Raw genomic sequence first — 17,799 nt, forward strand, 5'->3', positions numbered from 1 at the left:
GAAGACTGGTATAAACAGAAGACCCTGATTCAGTCCTTCCCATTTGTGGGCCTCAGTTTCCCCAGCTATAAAGTGGGCTTGGACGTGGCCCCCCGAGTGTGTGTGTGGTGGTGGTGGTGGTGAACTGCTTCGCAGTGGATCTGCTAACCATCGCAAGCCTGCAGCTCTGAGAGCGGCAGATCGGGGTCATCCCAGAGGAGGCGGGTGCACTGTGGGCGGGTCCCCCCTGCCCCTGGGTCCCCCCCTGTGTCTGTCCCCCCCGCCCGGGGTTTCCAGCTCTCCCGGGCTCAGCGCCCCGCAGGCCCAAGCTTTCCCGGGGGAATTCCGGGAGGTGCGAGCGGGCACTGGGGGGCGGGGCAGGGCGGGGCGGGGCTGCCGCCTATAAGAAGGGTGCCCCACTGGTCTGTGCCGTTGGAGCCATGGCGCCTGCTAGCCTGCTTGCTCTGCTGCTGCTGCTCTTCGGAGGCTTCCCCGCCGCCCCCGCCGAGTCGGTAGGTGTTTGAGGGGTGTCTTAGGGATGGGGGCGGTGCCTCCTTTGTTTCCTGAGATCCCGGGTTCCGGATGGAGTGGGGTCCACCACGAGCCGCGCCACCTCTATCTGAGCTCCGAGGCCGGGAAAACTGTGGGGAAAGTTTCCACAGGGGTCGTGGAGAGGCTGGCGGGAACTACTCCGCAGTGCGCCCCCAGGTTGTTGCTCTGCGCTCCTGTTCTGGCTTCAGCTTTGCTGCGGGGCTCCGGGGTTGGACGTGACTAAGTTGGTGTCAACTCTTCTCCTCCCACACCCTCACCCCTTCCCTGTGGCTGTGATCTCGGGACAGGCTCTGCTCACAGAGTGCCCCTCCTCTCTCTCTCTCTCTCTCTCTCTCTCTCTCTCTCTCTCTCTCTCTGTGTGTGTGTCCAGAGCAGGCGGCCCAAGTCCGAGATGGCCTGGGGACAAGGTGGGCAGCGTGTATTTGGAAGTGGGAGAACTTGGGAGCTGTGCGGGGATCCTGTTTCACACACCTACGGTAGTGGAGAGAACTTACTCCTGGTCATAGCCTTGCCACTGACCTGGGAAGGGACAAGGAGTTGCTCCTTGCAATGTCACCTTTCCCATCTACAGAACGGATTTGTTGCAATAGGATCAAGAGGTGACCGTTCCTGCTTCAGGCTGCCTAAAAAGTTGGGTCATTTATCTTTCCAGACAACTTACGCTCAGCCCGGGCTAGAGGTTGGGTTAAAGTTGTCTTGTGAGAAATGTTTGTGTTGAGCGAGGTGAAGGAGCTGGAGGAGAAAAGGTCGCAGGGAGCCTAAAGAAACCATTTTCCTTTTCAGAGTCCCTACCAGGGTCCACAGGGCCCTGGGACGCTTACACCTCCCACCTCCCTCCTCGTAGGCGTTTAGGAGGCAAACACGTACGGGAAGTTGCAGGCACGGCAGTTTCTGGGAGCAGGGGTCTATCCCAGGAGTTTGGACCGTTTGTACCTTCTGTCCAAGTTTTAAGGGGAGAGAGACCCTGGAGTTGAGTTATTAATATCCATTCCTTTGTGAGTCCCCAAAACTCTGGGTTTCTTAGGGCACGTTGATTCTGTTCAGGAGACTCCAGGTGAGGAGCAAGCGAGAGCCCATGCAACCGCAGCACAATTGCAGTCAAAACCCTGCACCATCGCGAGCAGGTTTCCGTTCTAGCAGCTCTCACACGGAATTAAAAGTGTTTAGCTCCAGAAAGCCTCGCTGTTTACAGTTCTTAAACTAGTCCCGAGGCGGGAGAGGTTAAGTAATTTGCTGAAGGTCACACAGCTAATAACCCTTGGGGAGTCAGACTGAAGTTAGGCAGCCAGGCTTGTAAGTGCCTGCATTTATCTTCTGGTTCTAGTGACTGCCGTTGGGTCCCATTTTCCTGCAACTCAAGACTGGCCTGACATCTGTTGATACCTGGGGTTAGAAAGCCTCAAGGAATTGTGAGTGGAACAAATCAGAGTGTGGGCCATGGCTTTTCTCTAAACCATCTTTGCGGAAAGGTTTGTGGAGCCCAAACCTCATGCCTCCCTGGTGCAGTAACTCTGGAGGCACTGCCTAAGGGTACTGTGAAGTTGAGCCTTTCTTTGGGGGAGGTTTCTGAAGGAATGCTGGTTGGGCAGTGTGAGGGAAAAGGACCTAAGAGGTGGCTGAGGTCACCACGTGGCCAGTCACATGCCATCGATCTCAGCTCAGCCAGCAGGTGCTTGGCTTAAGGGGAAGGAGTAGACACCACCGCGTCCCCCAGATCAGTAGGAGGATGTGGTTTAGGGGAGGTAGGTCAGGCCAGGCCTGTGGCTGACCTGATCCAGCTGGGGGGGTGGGGGGGAAGCCAGCCTTAAGCAGCTGCTTCCGGAGGCTTCGGTCTCAATCTCTTAGCCGATCTCAGCACGCTCTTCTTCCTGGCTAATGTTATGGCATCTTAATGTCTAATTGGGGAACAGGGATTTCCCTTAAATTGTGGCCAGAAAAATCAGACCAAATCATACTCGCCTAGAGTAATGGAGAGATGATACTATCTGCCCTCTGTTTTTTTCTTCTTTTTGGAATTAGAGAGAGGAAAAAAAGGAAGCCTGGGGAGCAGGGCTTGGCTCACAGCTGTTAAGATTTATTGAGTACTTTCTGATAAGTGGTGATTTAGGCCCTCAAAAATAGCCCGTGGTGATTATGTTATTGTGTTCTCTTTTTCAGATAAATTATATTGAGAGATTAAATGATGGCACCTTTTAATACAGTGCCTTCAGGCCATGTCTGCAGGCCATATTAACTGTCTGATAGAGTCGTCTTCCTCATGCTATGAGGGCCTTTCTCCAAATTTTGCATTTAGTCCAAACCCAGATTTGGGGAAGGGAGCAGAAGCTAAGCACAGCTGCCCTCTCCTCTGTTTGGCGGGTTTGCCATCCTAAACCTGTTCTTCCTGTCCAGCTGGGAGCATTCCCTGCTCTGCCTTCCTGCCACTCCCACCCTGGCCAATTAAAGGCAGTCTTGTTTTGGGATGGGGGGAAGGTGGGGCAAGGTGTTGCTGCCCAGGGGCACGGCCCACTACTTGGCACCAATCCCAGGCAGTTCTGAGACAGTATCTCCCACCCACCAGGTGTACTTCAACAGAAAGGCATTTCTGGTCTACCTGAGAACTCTCCTATCAAGCAGGGAAGGGGTCCGGGCTGAGAGTGGGGTGGGCCGGAGGGGGCGGAAGCCTAGGGGGTTCTAGGACCTATGAGTGGCTGGTGAGAACTCTTTGGAACTTCTTGGGAACCCATAGAATTGCCACACATCCGGGAAAATACTTGGGCCATGGATCTGGAGAGCTTTGTGGTGTTGGGAAGGGTTCCTTTTGACCTCTTTGGATTTAGAGGACTTCTGCAGAATCCAAGGGAGCTAGGAAGCTTCTAGACTACCTTCCCAGGTGGACTTGATTGTTGCTTTACTACCTGAGTGTATGGGCAACCTGCCTGAACGTATGTCTGTAGCATGTTTGTGTCTGGAGCCAGAGGAGGCCAGGAGAGGTGTCAGTTCACCTGGACCTACAGTTGTGAACTCTTATCTGGTGCTGGGAGTTGAACCCCGGTCTTCTCTCTGAGCCATCTGTCCAGCTCTCTGACACTTGATGAAATATTTAGCAGTGTGTATTCAGAGGGAACCATAGGAGACATCTAAGGCATTCCCTCCAGGAAATGAAAACATACAGCCAAATTCTGGAGAGGGAGAGAGCCCCACCCGTCCACATCTGGGGCAAGAACTGTGTTTTATATGTCCTAGTGAAACATCTACCTTTCCTACAGGCAATGATTATGAATGCACATACTCACGTATGGAACCTCATCCTAAAAGGCGCTCCAAAGTCACTTCCTGCTAGTGCGACAACATTCGGTACATCACGCTAGGCGTTTTTATCTCCCCTTTCACAGAAAACTGATGCTGAAAGGAATGTGTTGCTTTGCCAAGTTCAGGAACCAGGTCTGACGGAGAATGCTAGGTGTCTGGTTAGTTTGTCTTTCAGAGAACATTCTAGATGATGGTGACATTAGATAACCTTGGAACCGACTTCTGGGTTGCTAGCGAACACACCTTGTGTCTAGGGCGCAGTGTCCATCCTATCTCCAAAGTGAGAAGGCTGGACCATTGCCATCTGAGTGCCTCTCGCGACCCACAGCCCAATGAGGAGGGGAGAAAGGGGAGTTCTCTTGGCTTCTCGGGTAGACTGTAAAAGAGTCCCTGTCTCAGAAGAGAAGTGGGGTGGACATTCAGCCGCTGCCATCCCCAGTGCCTAGAAACAGGAGGCTTTTCCAAGGACTTGGAGTGCTGAACTGGCCTGAATGAGGACCTGGGGAGCTGGGCTCACTGTTGGAAGGGATTGGCCTCTAGCTGTTCTCTGACTCCTGGATGAGTTGGTCCTCTTTCCCAATCAATGCCCAAGAGCAGGGGAATGGGATGGACTGGGCTTTGTGACTCACTGTGTGCTAGAGCCTTCCCGAGTCACTTGCTGCCTAGCACTTTCTTGCCTAATAAGAGGGTGAGAATGTTGCAATGACATGAAAGTTTGAGGGGCTGTGTTGGGTTTGGTTGTTTATCTTCGCCTCTGGGAGTCAACACCGGTGACCAGAGCCTTTGAACATTCACAGTGCCTGTGTGTGCACTTTGACCCTGGACAGGTGGTACAGAGGAAGTATGACACTGGTATCACACACACACACACACACACACACACACACACACACACACACACACATACACACACACACACACACCCTTAAGCAACACTGAGGCTTCAATTGGTCTGAATTCGGGCCAGACCAGTAGCCTTCAGGTTTGATTGGCTCTAGGATTCTGACATTTCTAAGGCTGCTAGGAGTTAAAATGGTCTGTTGAGGCTCTGGGTTCAATTCTCTAGTGCCAGTCAATAAATAAATAAGATTATAGAGAGACTTAAAGACTATGAACTTGCAGATGAGACTCTTGAGTATAGCTCCAAGTAGTGGACCGGAGTAGACATTCCTCAGTGACCGTTCCCTGACTTGCCCAGGACCTTTCTCCTCCCCCACAGCTAGTCCTGCAGCTGCTGGGTGGGAAGGGACGAGCCTAGGGGTGGGGCTGATAGAACCCAAATCTTCTATTTGTTTATCTTAGAAGTGGGCTGTTTGCAGGTTATCAGATGGGTTTATATTTAAACAAGAACCGGTTCCTGGCAGCCCCACCTCTCCTGCCAGGATCTGCAGGTGTCCCAGGCCAATTGCGGAGAGAGGAGCTAGGGATTGACAAGGGGACCAGATCCTCTTAGGCTATTGCTCAAGCTAAAAGTTGGAGGGGCAGTCTTCAGGCGTCTGAGCAACTGCAAGTGTAGCTCTAGCGTTCTGGGCTTGGTGGACAAGCAAAGGCAGCCAGTGCGCTGAGAAGGCGTTTTCCCTGCTTCTTGTGCTGGCCTGTTTGTGGACCACTGGGGTCTGACTTAACCCTAGAGAAACTTGACTTCTAGAGCTGGTTTGTAATTAACCCGCTGGTGACCTTTGAACACATGGCTGCCCCTTGCAGGCCTCTCTGGTGGTGTCTGCAAGAGGCTGGGAAACTGGAAATGTGGGCATGTCTCAGAGCCAGAAAGTCTCAGTCTCTGCTCCAGCTCTGCCACTCTCCCAGGGGCACACGGTGAGTTAATAAGTCACTCTGTTGATGTGAGAGCCCCAGTTGCCCTCTATAAAACACCCGAGTCACTTGAGGGCCATAATTGTTGTTTAGCAAACTTGTAAAGAGCTGGTTAAAGTTGCATTTATCATTAGCGACACTAGACGAGGGCTGCGATCTGGGCCAGAGCATGGCTTGGGACGTGGTGTCTGAACACATGCAGGAAATATAAATGTGCTAAGTAGGACTCCTGGGGTTCAGGCCCTTTATCTCAGAGGGCTCTAGGACTGTAGAGATCACGGATTTCCCCAGAAATAGAGAGATTGAGAGCCTCTGTGCAGCTTAGGTTAGCCTTGAATTCCTGTTCCTCCTGTCTCTGCTTCCCAAGTACTGGGATTACAGCCATGGACCACCACAGCCAGTCACCTTTGACCTTTTACAGCTGTCACTTGTCACCCCCCTCCAGTACCCAGTTTCTTCCCACCCTCACCTTGAATTAGCCCCTCTTACTGAGCGCCCTCCATCCTTTCTTTGCTGGCACGGGTGCCCGAACACACGCGCACACCGGGTCCTCCTAGTATAGGGAGTTGGCTGCCCCAGTTTTCTCTGGCAGAGGAGAGGCTGCTGGTCAGGTGACACCCAGGGTAATGGAGAGGGAGGCAGGGAGAGGCTGGTGTGTACGGAAACAGTGACTGGGTGAAGCCGGGCTGTGGTGGCCCGACCTGTGGGGACTGGCCACACCACTCTAACCTCTGGGCGAGCGAATGGCTGGGCTGGGCACTTGAGGAGTAAGAACACTCCTTGCCTCTGGGGAAGCCCAGCCTGGAGCTGATTGAGACAATTTGGACTTGGAGCAGTGGCTTCCCCAGTGTCGGGGGAGGGGCTGGGGCCATAAACCAGGCTCTGGTAGATCTAATCCATTGCAACAGGGCTGCAAAGTAGGCCTTGGACTCTGCCCTCAGAACACTGAAGGCTTGTTTGCGTCCCGAGAGTCTCCTGGCCAGCCTCAGATCCAGTAGGGATTTTGGATCTGCTGCCTAGATTACAAGCCCCAGCTTCAATGCACCTCTGTCTCTGAGGCTTTGAGGGAGCCAGTCCCTCCCAGCTGTCTCCACTGGTAATCGGAGCAATGCCCAATTTGGTAACCAGGCCTCAGGACAGAGGGAGGCTTGTCTCTTGGCGACCTTTTACAGGTGGGGAAACCAAGGCCTAGAAAGGGGAACCCACCACTCAGGACCACCTAGATAGTGGCAGGGGTACTGGATTGGTCCCTGGCAGGAGTTTGTCCTGAGGCTCCTGACCAGTCTCCCTCATTCTTGCCTGGTACCCCATGATCCTAGAGTTCTTGTGGGAATGGACTGCCCTGGGGCTCAGAGAAAAGCTGGCTACTGCCTGTGCCAGGCCTGGCTCTCTACAGGGTGATTGTGTTCAGGGTAACTTGACCTTGAAGTGGGCAGAACTGACATCTGAACCCTCACTCCACCCCCATTCTCCAATCCTTGCTTAATTAACCCTTTCAGGTACTAGGACACCAGACTGAAGATGAATGTGTGACTTCCTTTTGTCTTCTAGATTTGGGGGGCGGGTGTCCCCTCAAGGCAAGCCAGGAAATAGAGGATTGAGGTCATGAGAATTTCAGGTGGCTTTGGTTAGTGCCTTGCACTACTCCTGGGAAAAGAGATTTTCTTGGTCTCTGTTTGCTTAGGGTAACATGCTCAAAGTTTACCCTGGGCAGGTTTCTACCCATCCCTGAGCTTGAAGAAGCCTACTGTTCACTTCTTTGGTCTCAGCAGCAGAAGCCTAGTTGTCTAGCTTGCAGGAGCATCTCCCATCTGATGGCATTCATCCCCTCCCCCGGCCCCGCCCCAGCCTAAAGGAAAGCAGGTGGGGTTTAAGAAAGATCCCCCTGTGTGGAGTACCTGCTATGTACCAGGTCACCTGCTGGGTCACTTGTGCAGGTGGATACATTTCTGCAGGATTTTCATCACTCCTGCTAACCGGCCCTGATTACAAAAGAGGAAACCAAAGATGTAAAAGCCAGAATAAAACTCTTAGACTCGCAGAAGTGGTTGTGGCTCCTGTGCATTGTAGGAAGTGAGATTGGTGGGGCTGCAGAACCACTCCGAAAAGTCTAGCAGTTGGTGCCCAAGGGTGTGACTTTGCCCCTGAAGGTACCTGTTCCTCTGTCACCTTTACAGTCTCTTCCTGACCTCATGATCAAGCATGGCCTTGACCCTGCCCTCCCTGGGGAGGAGGCAGGTAGGAGGCTCTCTTTAGTTCGCAGTTAACCAAGCTCTGACCCTGAACTCCTCCCTGGTGTTCCAGCCAGGTTTCTGCGCCTTTGTTTAAGCAATATCGCTTTCACCTTTGTTTATTCCTGGGCAAGGGAAGGGGGGTTCCCTGGAGCCCGGGCTAGGCCAGTGTGCTGTGGTTACGTGTGTGTGTGTGTGTGTGTGTGTGTGTGTGTATGGGGGGGCGCGAAAGAATGGGTGATGGTGTCAAAGCTGGCCTTGGTTAGGGCACGGTCCAGAGAAAGAGCCTGGCTTTCACAGTAGTGTGCCTATCTAGCCGTGGCTCTTCCTTGAATGGCTCAGCCTGTTTTCTCACCTGCTAACCAGGTAGAGCACCTCGTGCCCTGGAGTAGATTCAGCCTCTACAGAGTGGGTACCTGATGCATAGTGGATGCTTCTGCAGTCACCCCGTCTCCACGCTTCTCCCTGGGTGATGGACATTTTAAGACTCTGGGATATGATCAGTGGTTTTTTTTCAAAACCCTAGCTTTCTGCAGCAGCCTGGGTATTTGCTAAGAACCCTGGGGACAGACAAAAGGGCGGGAGGCCATCTCACCCTAGGAGCTGAGAGACCTAAGTTGTCAGCCCAGCTCTGCTGCTAGCTCCCTGGGTGACCTTGGCAAAGTAATCTGTCTCAGGTTATAAAATGAGACGGTTGGGCTCAGTGACCTCAGAGCCGTTCTGGCTGCAGGTGTTATTTCCTTTAAAACAAAAGTGTGTCTATACCTTTTTCCCAGACGCCTTGGGGAAGAACCCAGGTCTCTAGCTGTCCGCACTAGTCCAGGTATCTACTCCAGGGCCTGCAAGAGCTTTGCGTCCTGACCCACAGCCTTATTCATCTGACTTCTGTCGTATCTTTGCGAAAGGGATAAAGATGAGTCCGGCTGACACGGGGTACATGTGTGGGCTTATATACATGAATGCATGCTCTCCTGGGCAGAGCTGTGCTGAGCTGAGGTGAACGGGACCACATCTGTAGTCAGGAGAGGGCTGGGTGGGTCCCTCTCTGGTCAGGGCTGGGTCTGCCTGATGGGTGGCCTGGCTGTTCAGAGCCACCCCAGACTACTGAATGGACCTTGTTTGAAAAGAGTGGGGGAAGGAAAGGCTCTTGGTACCTCCTCAGCTTTACAAACAAACAGGCAAACCATTGCTTGCAATCCCACTGGGCTTGGTTCTCTCTTGACATCCTGACCTCGATGGCTGTTGTCCACTTGAGAGGTTTTCTCTTGTTTGAGATTATGAGTAGAAAGAACCAGAAAGGGGCCAAGAGAGGACTTCTGAGCTCCAGGAGGCTCAGTCTCTCATGTCCCTTCACCTGCCCCCAAAGCCTCTGAAGTGCTGAAGGAGTTAACTCTTCCGTCCTCCAAGACTGCCTCTGAAGAGCTATCCAACCACTGGGCAAAGGGTCGATCTGACCCTAGCTGGACCTGTGATCTCAGACTATGGTTTTTTACCTCTGGAATTTAACATGAAGGTGGTAAAGGGATAGGAGGCTGGGCATGGTGGCACATTCCTGTAATCCCAGCACTGGTCTGTGCAATGTGTGCCACGTCAGTCAAGGCTACCTACCTAGTGAGACTCTCAAAATGCAGGGATAGAGTACATGGGATGTCAGGTGTTCCAAAGGAGGCTGACTGGACCAGGAATAAATCTTGGTTTCAGCCTCAGTTTTACAAACGCGGCAGGCTCTTTACTGTCTTCTTTCGTGGTCCTCATTTTTCTAATGGAAGGTTGAAGTAATTACCGAAAGTCAATGAATGTACTTATCTCCAGTCTCCTGGGTTAGTTTGAAACACCCCATAACACCTTTACATCTTAAGGAGGTTCTGTGTATGACTTAACATTCTCAGCTCCTTCCTAGGGGAGAGGTGGAGTAGGGAAGGTCTTGAGACCTATGCTGGAATCCAAACCTTAGACTAAGAACCTCAGCGTTCATCAGGAGGAGTTTGAACTTAAGCATCCCGTGACCAGTCTTTCAGGCTTCCGTGGTCAAAGTGTCAATATCAGCCTCCCTGCTTCCGCATCCTTCCTTTCCCCCATCTCATCTTTCTCCCACCCCTAACTGGATTAGACACGCCCACTTAGTGTTCGTCTCTAGCCTAAGGCAGGCTGGTAGCCCTAAGTACTAATGTGTTCCTGCATCTGTGGCTAAAAGCCCAGGTGATCTCATGCCCTGCTGCTGGTCTTGTTAGTCACTTTCTGCTTGTATGACCTTAGAGAAATAATTTGCTTTTCCGAGCCTTGGTTTCCACCCCTGCCAAAGGGTCTACGTCATCGCAGCTGCGTGCGTGTTAAGGCCTGGCACACTGTAAGCAATGGAGGCCTTGCTCTTTTCAGATTTTGAGCCCTAGGGAATTTGTAGCCAAGGGTATGGGGAAGGGGGTTGGGACCGGGCCTGACGTTTAGGGCACTTGTACAACCTCAGAGAAGCCCTCTTGCTGTGCTGCCAAACCAAAGCCACAGGCACGGGCCCTGTGCGGGGGCTGGAGTTCCAGCACCAGCAGCCCTACAGCTCCCGATTCCGGAGTCATGAAGTCATTCCTAAGCAGGGCTTAACCCCTGCTGGCTCCCTGCTCCCACGCGGACCAAGCACTCTGCAATGGATTTCCCCACCCCGGGGAGAAAGGGATGCCTCCCCAACTTCCTCCCAGCTCCCTTCCCAGAATCTAGTTTCCTGACCACGGGGGTGGATAGAGGGCACAGTCAGCTCCTGCCACCTCTCCCCCGGAAGCCTGTGGGTGCCAGAGTGAAGGAGGAGCCTGTTCCCCAAGCTGATCTCCTGGCCTCTCCTGCCATTCAGACTCATTGGGGATAGACCAGCATTCTTCCTCACTAACCCAGCTATGTCACTGCGGCCTCGGACCCCCATGAAGGACTGCCTGGGGCTGTCAGAAACAGACCTGGCCACTTTCTACCCAAAGCTTGGTGTGGTGTGGCTTTAGGCTGTCACTCCCTTGTTTCTGGTTTGAATGCTGTCAGAAGTCTGTAAAAGAGAAAAGGGCCTCCCTGGGCCTGAACGTCTAGTTTTTAGTCTGAGTAGAGCCTCATCTCCTGTGGTCCTGACGACTGGAAGAGAGAAGGCTGAGAAGGCTTGGTAGGCGTAGAACAGTGACCCTTGTACCTGGCCCTTGTTTACAAGAACAGTAGCCTGAGTCCAGAGGCTAATGGAAGGGCAGTGGGCACCTCAATATATCCTGTGCCCCTGAAGAAGCTTTGTTTAATACCCAGCCAGGTTTAGGTGATGCGTGTGAGAGACCCAATAAGTGGTGTTGGGGGGAGGGGACTTTTAGTTTTTTTTTATTTTTATTTTTTTTTGAGACAGGTCCTGGAACTAGCTCTTGTAGGCCAGGCTGGCCTTGAACTCAGAGACCCACCTGCCTCTGCCTCCCAAGTGCTCAGTGGGGGGGGTGTGGCTTTTAGATGCTTTTCTTTCCAAAGTTGTTTGATGGGAAATCGATTTTAGACTCTGGTGGTCAGCTTGGGTCTCTGTGGGATGGGTGACACGGTCTGGGGGAGCAACGCTCCTTGCAGAACTGGCAGAATAGACATTTGAGAGAAGTTGATGGATTCTCAGGAGTGTGCCTGTGAGTCACCAGGTCTGTGGTTGTCTTGGAGTGTGAGTGAGCCTGCCCTGTCTGTCTCAGAGCAGTGTGACTCAGTTGGGGAACGTGTCCCTGACTGGGCAAGCCCAGAGCCAGGAGCCTACTCCCTTTCATGTGGAAACCAGCTGCTATCATAGCATCTGTCATAGCTAGGCTGTAGTATCCTGCGCCTGCCTGTGTAGATGGGAACCTCTAGCTCTGAGTGCATCCCCCCTCCCCCCTGTTACTTGTGCCACCAAAAGAGAATGGCTAAGGCCTTTAGTGCCCAGTGTCTTTCGTTATGAAATAAATTAAATTTTTATAAACAACTGAGATTGCAGGTGGTTCAGTAAATGACAGCTAGAAATATTAATAACTTATTTGTTACTACTTGAAACATTTTTTATTAACCCCAAATGGTACAGAAACTTGGTATAAAGTTAGGCAGCAAATGGGGGACAGGACCCAAGGCTTCCTGTCTAACCCTGTAATCCTGCTTGTGCGTGGGGAACCCCAGCCTCCAGAGTGTCCAGAGGGAGGGGGATGGAGCTCTGGGATGATACTTCATCTTTTCTCTTAGATTCGAGAGACTGAAGTCATAGACCCTCAGGACCTCCTGGAAGGCGGCTACTACTCTGGTGACCTCCCTGACGATGAAGATGCTGGAGGCCTCGAGCAGGGTTCGGATGACTTTGAGCTGTCGGGCTCTGGAGATCTGGGTATGGGGCTTGGAGGGGGGTGTGCTTGGGCAGGCTGGGGACCTGGGCTGCGAGGACGTGTATTTTAGTGGAGATTTCCCCTACAGCCCCCCTCCACTGCAAAAAGGGAAACAAAAGTAACATTTCCCACCCCCAGGTCTCTGGGAGGAGTTGTAAACAACTTTGGATTCATTCCTTGGGAGTTCGCAGCACGAGCCTGAACCTGTCCAATAGGCTCCTTTCTCTGGTGGAGGGTAGAGGGGGTGTGGGGAAAGACCTGGAGTGTTTTTCTTCCTTTGGAAAAGGAAAAGTACTGGCTCAGAAGTGAGGGTGGAGTGGGAGGGACGGAGCGTGTGTGGGTTGAGATGTGGAGAGCAGAGCCCAAGAAAAGCCCCTGCTTCAGATAAGATGGCGGGAGGGAGGTTTCTTGGGTGTAACCAGGTACCAGGCCTTTCATGGGCTTTCTGGCCTCTGTGTCAGACAGCTGCTGAGAAGTGTCCCTCTCCTGTTCAGGGATGTGCTACTGATTCCGAGTGTTAAGCTTTGGAGTCCTGTAGTCCATAACTCCAGCCTTGGTTTCTCACTATGTAAGATAAGTCTTGGAAGGGTTGTGACTAGTGTTGAGGACTGAATTTACCAAGCTTTGGGTAACTCTGTATTTTTAGAAGTAAATTTTCCCATGTGTACGGTGGTGCCCATTAGTGTGCTAGGATAGTCTGCAAAGGGTTGCTGTGGAGGAGAAATGAGCTTTTGGCCTCCTGTTGTTAATATTACGTACAGTGTGTAGTATTTAGTATTACAATGAATTGCTTCCTTCCTAAAGGTTAATTTCCTGGGGAGCGTGTTCAAATGTAAATTCTAGTTAATCTGACCCTGGGCTGGTCAGTCCTCCCAGGTAGAGACCGAGTTTAGGGCCTTGCCTGAAGTGTCCTACCACTGACCTTCCTCTCTAGCCTCCAGTGTTTGAGACAGGCTCTTAGAGGGCGGCCCAGACTGGTCTGGGACTCGCTGCCAGGTAGCCTGAGCTTCTGATGCTCTGAGATTTCAGATGTGTGCCACTTACGCAGGGACATTCTGTATTTCTAAGCAGTTCCCAGATATTTCTGTAGTCTGTGGATCCACACCTGACATGGGAAGGGGTTTGGAGCTCGCAGAGCGCCTGAAAGCTACCTACTATCGGCATACTTACTGCTGAGGAAAGCCAGGTCTCCCAGGAGTCTCCTGTTAGGAGGATAGCTGACTGAAGTTGTTCTGAGGATAGGATGCCCCTGGCTGAACGAGTTAGCTCCCTGGATACCATGGACCTCGTATTCACACTGTCCTTCCTGTAACCTTGGCAGATGGCACCGAGGAGACCAAGACCTTCCCAGAAGGGATACAACCCTTGGTAAGTGCTGCATTTGGTCTCTTCTGCCTTCGCTCTTCCACAACGCGTGGAGAAGGGCAGAAAAATACAGCCCCATCAGTAACTAATGGTATTTGACTCCGTTTTGTCAGAAGGCTTTTACTGGGGCGCTGGGCTCGTTTTGAGACAGGCATGGGCAGGGCTGGTGGGCCATCCTCCCTGGAGAACGATCACTGTCCACCCCAGCTTCCTTGTGCATCTTAAGCTGTCTCCCAACTCTGCTTTCAAATTGCACAGGCGTTCAGGTGCCCTCAGGACCGGTTTTCTTGCATCGTCGTACCGTTTCCGTTTTTACAGGCTGCATTCTCTTTGTCTTATTGATGAAATAGTTGTCAGTAAATTTTGGTACCCTAAAAGTAAAACACCCCAACAAGCATCAAGTGTGTTTGACACACAGACACTGACGCACGTTCTGCCTTAGGAGGGAGTTCCAGGTGCAAAACTGACTTCCCGAAGGGCGTGTGGGAATTGCCACACCTCTTGTGGTTTTTCTAGCATATACCTGCTGGTTTGTGAAGGCCACCCCTTCCCCGCCACGCTTATGCTCTTTTCCCCTTTGGGGCCGATGTCATTCCCCACCTGTCACATCCTCTTGGGTCCCCTTCCACCTCCTTCCTCTGCTAATGTGCTCAGTGTTCTCTCCCTCCTTTTTCTTTAGGTGCCTCTACACAACCACATTCCGGAGAGGGCACAGCCTGGGATCCGTGTCCCCTCAGAAACCCAGGAGCTGGAGGAAAATGAAGTCATTCCCAAAAGGGTCTCACCCTCCGAAGTGGGTGATGACATATCCAACAAAGTGTCCATGTCCAGCACTGCGCAGGACAGCAACATTTTTGAGCGAACCGAGGTCCTGGCAGGTGAGGCTCTTTGGTCGCCCCCTCCCCCGCGGGGAAGGGACTAGTCCCTTTAGTCCTTTTGTTCACCTTGGGGCTCTGAAGGCTTTATCTCCCTTAGGGGTGGGGGATGGGAGGAAGAATCCATGCATATCAAAGACTTCCAAAGAATAAAAGAGGAACTGTTTCTTTAAGCCCTTTAGGTATTTTTCAAAGCCGGGCTGAGTGGCACCCGGGGTTAATTATTTAAGGGTTAATTTCCCTTGAAAGCCTGGAGGCCCTGGGGAACTGGATAGACTCCTTTCACTTTCTCTGCTCTCGAGAGCCTTCTGACCTTGGCCGGGATGCATTTTTTTTTTTTTGACTGGAGTCTCCCCCCCCCCCTTTTGTAAAATAGGAGTGCTGAGACTTCTTTGAGTTGGTTTGTGTAAGATGAAAAATGAAATTGCTTTGCATTGAGTCTTCATTAATGTGCTCATTGTCCCTTAGTAGGTAGGACGGGGGTGTTTTTATGTTACAGAACCCGTATATTTCAGCTTGAGACCCCTGGCAGGGAATGTGCTGCCCCGCACGAGAGTTTAGGCTAGGCCGGGTCAAGCCTGTCTGGGGGGACATCAGTTGGGGATAGTGCCGCCCTTGTGCTGGCAGCTTGAGATGGGGTGGTGGCACCAGATTGTCAGAGGAAGGAGCAAACTTTGCAAAGATGTGCAGCCGGGGGCGGGGGGGCTGACAGGTTGAGCAACTGTGGGTGCTGCAGGCCCGTGCTCGCTAAGTCCTGCTTCCTGGAAGCCAGCTGAGCCACAGAAGGCCGGTGTGTCAGTAAGGAGCCTGTGCCCACCTGTCATTGTCCATCTGCTTCCTTCACCTGCTCAGGCTCTCACTGGCCTTGTCTCCTAGACCTCAGAGACTTGGGTCACTGCATAGCCCTGCCTCTGGTCTCCTGTCCCCATTCCTTTACCAGCCTGTGTTGGTGTCAGAGTGAGCTGTCCTTAGAAACCTCTAAGGCCTTAGAAGTTTTGAGCTTTGTGGAAAGAATTGCTCTCTGTCTCCTCAACCACAGAGTTTCGCTCTTAGCCTATTTTAGACCTTCCAGCTACAGGTTTTTATTTACATCTGTGTGGAGTTTTGGATCGGTTCAGTAGCACCACCACCACCAAGAAAACTTTGAAAACCAGTAATCGAGTCAAGCTGCTGTTTCTTATTTGTGAGGAGACTTAGGTCCCTCTCTGTTTCTCAGAGTAAGAGGAGAATTAAGCCAGGCTGTCCCTTTTCCTTCCAAATCAGGCTCACACCGGCATAAGATCTTTTCTAGAAAAGATCCATTTTTCTAGCCCCTGTGGCCTCACCACTGAAGGGACAGCAGAGGCTCAGTCACAGCTGACAGCTTTGAAACAGCACCCAGGGGTTCCATTCAGTGTGTGTCCGTCTCTGGTGGACCTGGTGTTTGGACCTGGAGCACAGTAGGCCTCTGAACCTGTGGCTGAACCTTTCTCCTGTGGCTGGGCCTTGCTCCTGCAGGGTTTCCTAGCACAGATCAAGGACCCGAAGGAGGAGTGGAGTTACCTGAGGGAAAGGAGCAGCTGGAGACAGCAAGGAGGTGGCTTCTTCATAGTTAGTGCTGTGCTTTGTCTGGTACCCCCCTGGCAGCGCTGTCTTGCTTTTCTTTTTTTGAAATTCTTGAGTTCTGGCTGTTCTGCTCCATTCTGTGTAGGTGTGTGTGTGAGAGAGAGAGAGTGAGAGACAGAGAGAGAGAGATATTAATCTTCTTGGGCTGGTTAAGACCGAATTAGGGGATTCAGTCTGCCACAGGAAGGATTCTGTCAGCTCATCTTACCCCTGACAAACAGAAATGAGTCATTCAGGCCACCTGGCACAGTAGCCAGACAGATGCTCACTCAAGTGGAGAAAGAAGTCTACCTCTGCCTGCCCCCAGCCAGGTGCTCTTCAGGGAGCTGGACTGCAGGCTGGCGGGCAGGCGCCTGCCTCTCGAGCACTTACTGTTGTGCATGCCTAGTTCAGTGCGAGGGGACACAAGAAAGCCAGAAGTTTACAAGTCTGGGAGCTTGAGCACATGCACCACATTAACCACTCCAAGCGCTTTAAGGAGATGAATTTATTTTAGTCTAGGTTCTTTTTCCATATTGCAATGAGATACGGAGAAGCTTGCCTCAGTAGATATAGTAGTCAATGGGGGAAGGTTCGAGGTTTAAGAAGAAACCGGTGGGAATCCCCGCGAGACATGGGAACACAAACCACGATAATCAGGAATTATTTCTGCAGTAACTGTGTGGACATGAGTGTGTTCTGCACATTTATAGACTGCCTGTTCAGGTGTATGGGTCTAGGTGGGCCCTGTGCACTCAGAGAAAGATAGAATAGCCCGCCATTTTTCTTGTTCCTGGCCTGGTGCTAAGCGGTTGCTGGAGCATCTGTGTGATGTTTTAGAGCCCGAGCTTTGGACTAGGCCAGATGTGGGATGAAATAGTGGTTTTGCCTTGTGGCCCATTTTAGCTGTGGTCTTACTAGTACCTTGTCACGGAAGTAATGAAGGTCAAAGCTGATAGGGTATTAGTCCTCTCTATCACCTCCCTGGGTGTGGTGGGGTGGTCGTGGTGACTGAGAAAACTGAGCACATGGACCCTGAAGTCCCAAGGAGCATCTCATCCTCATCTCTTGCTCCCTTCTTCCTCCAGCTCTGATTGTGGGCGGCGTGGTGGGCATCCTCTTTGCCGTCTTCCTGATTCTGCTGCTGGTGTACCGCATGAAGAAGAAGGATGAAGGCAGCTACGACCTGGGCAAGAAACCCATCTACAAAAAAGCCCCCACCAACGAGTTCTACGCGTGAAGCCTCCCATGAGTGCTGCTTGGACTTAATGGGGAGGGCAGTCAAATGATTGGATGGTGGGCATTAGTAGAGGGAGGGCACCTTAATACTGACTCGTCAGTATCTCTGTCTCTGGTCACCTCTCTGGTGTCAGCAGAGAGATCATCTACTGTGCTGCCTCGCTTGGATTTGGGGGTAGGGGTATGTGTGTCGGTTGCTCTGGCAGAAAGAAAGGGTTAAACTTGCCTTTTCTAAAGGCAAGCCTGGGATTGGTTCATCTTATTCCCCCCAGATTTCCAGAATAGAATCTAGGACCCGTGTAGAGCCTGTACTGAATGTGCCTCACCTATGACTGCCTTGACTCTGGAAGCCAAGTTGGCTGCCGTCCACATGCTAAATTCCCTGCCCATCCATCAGGAGCTGGGACAAGAAGCTAGAACCCTCTGCACCTTGAGATGGTCCACTCATGAGTGGGTCACACTACAGAGTCTCTATGATTTGCCTTGGCCATTCTAGGTTCTGTCCAGTGACTTTTGGAACTCACTTTTTTTTTT

The 17,799-nt window shown here is 51.9% G+C and overlaps 1 protein-coding gene across 1 annotated transcript; it reads left to right on the plus strand.

The window, feature by feature from the left end:
* The first annotated feature begins 401 nt into the window (after positions 1 to 401).
* On the plus strand, positions 402 to 17,793 carry Sdc4 (syndecan 4). Its single transcript, XM_005362931.2, has 5 exons — positions 402 to 491; positions 12,066 to 12,204; positions 13,524 to 13,570; positions 14,247 to 14,445; positions 17,115 to 17,793. Exons 1-5 carry the CDS (start codon positions 420 to 422, stop codon positions 17,264 to 17,266), a joined length of 609 nt encoding a protein of 202 aa, XP_005362988.1. The 5' UTR covers positions 402 to 419; the 3' UTR covers positions 17,267 to 17,793.
* The last annotated feature ends 6 nt before the right edge of the window (positions 17,794 to 17,799 follow it).

This window comes from Microtus ochrogaster, linkage group LG8 (genome assembly GCF_000317375.1).
Source record: "Microtus ochrogaster isolate Prairie Vole_2 linkage group LG8, MicOch1.0, whole genome shotgun sequence".
Taxonomy (NCBI): Eukaryota; Metazoa; Chordata; class Mammalia; order Rodentia; family Cricetidae; genus Microtus; species Microtus ochrogaster.